Consider the following 5334-nt stretch of genomic DNA (forward strand, 5'->3'; position numbering starts at 1 on the left):
GGTTCCCGGGAATCCGTATTCAATGCTCTAGGTCTGCCCCTATCCTTGCTATAAAGAATGCAACTCTGTGATAATTAGAACACACCCTTTTCTGCTCTACTTACCGTTGTGGCATGTTAATTTGTTAATGTGAGCAAAATTTCTGTCCAGACAGGTTGGAGATCTTCCTAATCTTTGTATTCTTGTTTATTTTCTACAGGTTTTTGTTATCGAATATTGTTACATGATGCCTCCTAAGGACACAAAACAATATTGTTATCGAACTTCACCTCCGGATATATTTAGCAACCTTCCTGAGAATGTAATTGACGAAATTCTTATATGTTTGCCTTTTAAAGATGCTGTGAGGACAAGCATCTTATCAAAGAAATGGAAGTATAACTGGTGCAGACTTCCTGAGTTAACGCTTGATAGAACTATTTGGACAAGTAAAAAGGATTTTTCACTATTTAGTACTAGTGAAATTACCTATATTATCTACCATATTTTGATACTTCATGACGGACCAATTACAAAGTTTATCCTCGATGTTCCTCGTACAAGAAGTTGTCCTAAGATTGATGGCTTGATATATTTCCTCTCTATGAATGGCATTCAACATCTCGTTCTTAAACTTCCATTATGTGGCCTTAACAAATTGCCTTGTTCACTTTTCACATGTTTTCAATTGAGGCATCTGACTCTGGAAAACTGTTTGATACATCCTCCACCAGCATTCAATGGATTTGATAGGTTAATTAGCTTAGAACTACATGATGTCACAATATCGTCGAAATTTCTTGAAAGTTTAATCTATCATTGCCCGTTGCTCGAGCGATTGGTGCTACGAATCCCACAACATTTGAACGTTGTTGAAATTAAAGCTCCCAAGTTGAGATCCTTTAAGTTCACAGGCAGTATACAGTTTATTACTTTAAAAGATGTCCCTCTTCTTGCAAAACTTTCACTTGTAGATACAGGATTTGTCAGGGCTGATAACTTTGATATTGCCATGTTTTTTGAGTCTTTTATTTCTCTTGAGCTTCTCCACTTGGATAGCGATAGTATCAAGGTAAATGTGCTTCATCATTTCATTTTGTATGTATATTTACTTATGGAACATCTTTGGGCTTTGAGTCATTCTGAATTCTGGCTTTTTCTTCCTAGTTCTTTGCTCGAGCAGGTGAAGTTGTACCAAAAAGGCTTCCCTTTGATCTTATTTGTGTCAAACGTCTTTACCTATCTGAGATTTCTCTGAATGGATTCAAGGTCATCTCATTTGCTCTTTGCTTGATTAGAAGCTTCCCATGTTTGCAATATCTGGAAATTCAGGTTTTTGACTTCCCTTTCTTTCTTATTTTCATACTACATTTTATGAAAGACAGCCTTAGCCTTGGCGTGACTGGTAAAGTTGTTGCAATGTGATCAGAAGGCCACGGATTCAAGCCGTGAAAACAGTCTCTTGCAGAAATACAGGGTAAAGCCGCGTACAATAGACCCTTGTGGTCCGGCCTTTCCTTTCTTTCTTATTTTCATACTACTTTTTATGAAGGAAAATTTTGGATCAACTGGTAAAGTTGTTGCCATGTGACCAAGAGGTCACGAGTTCAAGCCGTGGAAACAGCCTCTTGCAGAAATGCAGGGTAAGGCTGCGTACAATAGACCCTTATGGTTCGGCCCTTCCCCAAACCCCGCATATAGCGAGAGCTTAGTGCACCGAGCTGCCTTTTATACTACTTTTTATCCTCATTAAGTTTAGAGAGATGGATTTATGGTAATCTTTGTTAGGTGGATGAAGAAGACGATGATGATTATATTCGGCCAACTCTGATATGTCTTGAAGTGGAAGCTTTCTCAGATATGACATTGAATCACCTCAAGACAGTTAAGCTAAGAAAAATATCAGGAACAAGGCTTGAAATGCAACTGATCAAGCTTCTATTGGCTAAGTCTCCAGCGCTGGTCACAATGGTAATCGACCCTCACTATACATTGAATAGTAGAAAATATGTCAAAGTAGAGGCAGAGATATCAAAATTTCAGCGGGCGTCATCTAAAGCAGAAGTTTTATATGATGTATATTACTATTAGTAATATCTTGCTTGACTTCGCCAGTCTTTAATCAGATCATCATCTTTGGCTAAACGTTTTGTAAGTTAAAAGTTTAAAAATAGTAACGGATATTTGATGCAGTAGTTAAGCTATGTTTCTTTATTTGTTTCATGCCAAAATGTATTGTTTCCAGTTGATTCATCTTTAATTTTCTGTATATATGAACCAGGAAAGGCACTGGTCCATGCTAATTATATGTCTTTAATTTCTTGTCATTCACTATTTTTTATCCTTTTTTTTTTCTTTTTCTTGATAAAGCATTCAGTGTAGAAATTATTACGAAATAAAGCTAGCTCGTATATAAAATTTAAGGAGCTAACAAAGTCCAAAAAGAGATTCACATATTTATAGATTGTTTGGCCGAGCTTCTAAAATCAGTTTATTTTGATAAGTATTTTTTTCCAAAAATACTTTTTGTGAGAAAAAACTTGTGTTTGATTAATTATTTTGAAAATCACTTCTGAGCAGCAATTAGTATTTGGCAAAACTTTTTAAAAGGTACTTTTAAGTGTATTTTTCTCAAAAATATTTTTTTTTTAAAAATACTTCTTGGGAGAAGCTTTGTTGTTGTTATTGTATTTCTGAGGAGAAGCTATATACTTTTTTTTGTTTCTTCAAAAATGGTTCTGTTTTTACTCAAAACCACTTTTCTTACTTATAAAAATTTGGTCAAACACTCCAACTTTGAAAAAAAAAATACTTTTAAAAAACAAAAAATAAACAAAAAGGAGTGTTTCTTGCCTTAAAAAGCTTGGCCAAACATGCTTTTACACAATGGAAATTGCAACGGCTAAAAACGGGATCATAAGTCATCTAGCTTAATAAACCAACTAAATTTTCCAAAAATTTAGTATTATGATGAACCATGAAAATGTAGAAACATGATAATCAATGTCCATCATACCATCGTTTACAAATTTAATTGGTTTCTTAAATTCAAAATCAAAATCAAAATCAAATCAAAACAAAAAATATACTCCCTCCGTCTCATATTATGTGTAGTTTTCTCTTTTACACGCCCCTTAAGAAATATGAATTGGGAAAGGGATTAGACTATTCTACCCTTATTTATGTTTTAAATATAATCTCTCTTGAATATTTATTCTATATATGTGTTATCTCTATCTTCAAGAACAATTATTACTAAAAAAGGAAAACAAAACATTCAATTTTATCTTGAACTTCTAAAATCAACATATATATATATATATTAAAGGAATAAAGTTGTCATACATAATTGGCATTGTGATTGAGCCAAGTGGCAAGCTATTAAAAAGCCACATGGCATTCTTAAAGTGAGTTTAGGGAGAAATTTTCAAATAAGAAAATAGAACTTATATGGAATCCCATTTAATGGAAATCTTAATTATTTTTTTTTAATTTAGTTTTGACTCTTATATTGCAATATTCAATTTAATTTTGTTATGGATCTTTAATTGTTTTATATCTGGTTTAGTAGTTTCTTTTGTCCCGACAAATATGAAAAAAAGAAAAAGTATGGATTTATTAAGATAATTAAAAGTTGTATCAATTTCATATAAAGATGCATATGTCATAAAGAATACTATAATTATGACAACAAAAACAAGAGAAGACAAATCCGTCGAAACATTCATAAATATAAAAAGCTATAGGAATTACTTTAACAAAAAGGAAGACGAAATAAATAAAGCTACATCAACTGTTTAAAAAAAAAGAAGAGTAAATTGCTCTTCCACACAGTAAATAGCGAAAATTTAAAATAAAATAAAAACTCAATATTCTATATTGAAAATAAAGGAGAAAATAAATTTACTCTTGAAATAACGACATATGCGTTAAGCTATATGTTCAAGATTTTACGTATTTTTTTTGTTATGTGTAATAATAATAATAATAATAATAATAATAATAATAGTTTATATTCTTCTATCTATTTATTCTGTTAAACAAAATCAAACAAAAACTTATCCAAGCTTTTGAATTGAAAAAACAAAACTTCAAAGACGAAAAAATACCTTAAGATTTTGGTAAATTATAAAGTATGAGCATATGCACTTCTATTTTATTTTGTTTATTATTAAATTAAATACAAGATGAAATAATTATATCAAATTTTACAGTAAGGGAAATAATATAGAAAGAGGGGGTGGAGATAGTGTGAGAACATTTATACTTTGAGTAATGTAAAAAATAAAATAAAGATAATATATAAATAATACTCAAAAATATTATTGATAAGTTTAAACATTAATTTGAGCTATAGAATAAAAGAACACAAGAATAAAAGTAGATGATTTTTTTATTACAAGAAAAAGAAAACCCAAAGTCATTGTTACAATGAGAGTAGCAGAAGATATCAACAATTCTAAATTATGGGTAACTTAATAACATGGACAAAAATAAAAGGAGAAAAAAAATATGTAAATACAAATTTCAGTGTTGAGATATATAAAAGGATAAGACTTATTTGATCTTTAAGATGAGAATTGTCTTTTGAAATAATTCATATGGCCGTGCTAAATAGATAAGATCACATAAATGAAAATATTATAATAGATAAAACAAAAACAAAAAATATAGACAATTGACATAATTCTAAGAAACAAATCAAAATATAAAAAATAATATCAATTTTTATGTAATAATTTTAATAAAACATTAAAAGTCAACTTTCTTACTAAATACAAAAAGGAAGGATAATTTAATTTAATTTCTTATTGAAAGTGATACTAAAATAATAATTATTACAGTTATTAGTATATTTATGACATATAACAAATGAACTTTTCTGTTTAAACTTTGAACTAATTCAACACCACACATTTAGAAAAATAATATAACAATATTCATATTATAGATAAAAGCTAAATAAAAAAGTTAAAATATTATAGAAAAAAACTAATATATAAAGAGAAAAATAGAGATAATATGATTTTATCCATACTTTAAATTTATTTGACAAAAATAAGTAAATAAATAATAATCAAAAATATTATTGATAAATTTGAACAACGAGAGAATTATGAGAAATAGTCATATAAGATAAAGTCAAGTTAAATTTTATGAGTAATACAAAACTATATCCATTTTATTCTACTAATGTAGTAAGTTACTAAAGACTTCATGTCATAATTTGATAATACTAAGTAACGGATAATACAATTAGAATAAGCAAGGAACAAAAAAAATATAAATTTTAGAGAAAATATAGAAATATAAGATTTATAAGTAGAATTATGATGAGAAAATTTGTACATATAC

At 29.0% G+C, this 5334-nt stretch overlaps 1 protein-coding gene across 1 annotated transcript; it reads left to right on the plus strand.

Moving 5' to 3' along the window:
- Positions 1–226: 226 nt before the first annotated feature.
- On the plus strand, positions 227–2070 carry LOC104119747 (F-box/FBD/LRR-repeat protein At1g13570-like). The gene is made up of 3 exons (XM_033652432.2): positions 227–1051; positions 1147–1311; positions 1768–2070. The coding sequence occupies exons 1-3, from the start codon at positions 227–229 to the stop codon at positions 2068–2070; spliced, it is 1293 nt and encodes a 430-aa protein (XP_033508323.2).
- The last annotated feature ends 3264 nt before the right edge of the window (positions 2071–5334 follow it).

This window comes from Nicotiana tomentosiformis, chromosome 10, assembly GCF_000390325.3.
Source record: "Nicotiana tomentosiformis chromosome 10, ASM39032v3, whole genome shotgun sequence".
Classification (NCBI taxonomy): Eukaryota; Viridiplantae; Streptophyta; class Magnoliopsida; order Solanales; family Solanaceae; genus Nicotiana; species Nicotiana tomentosiformis.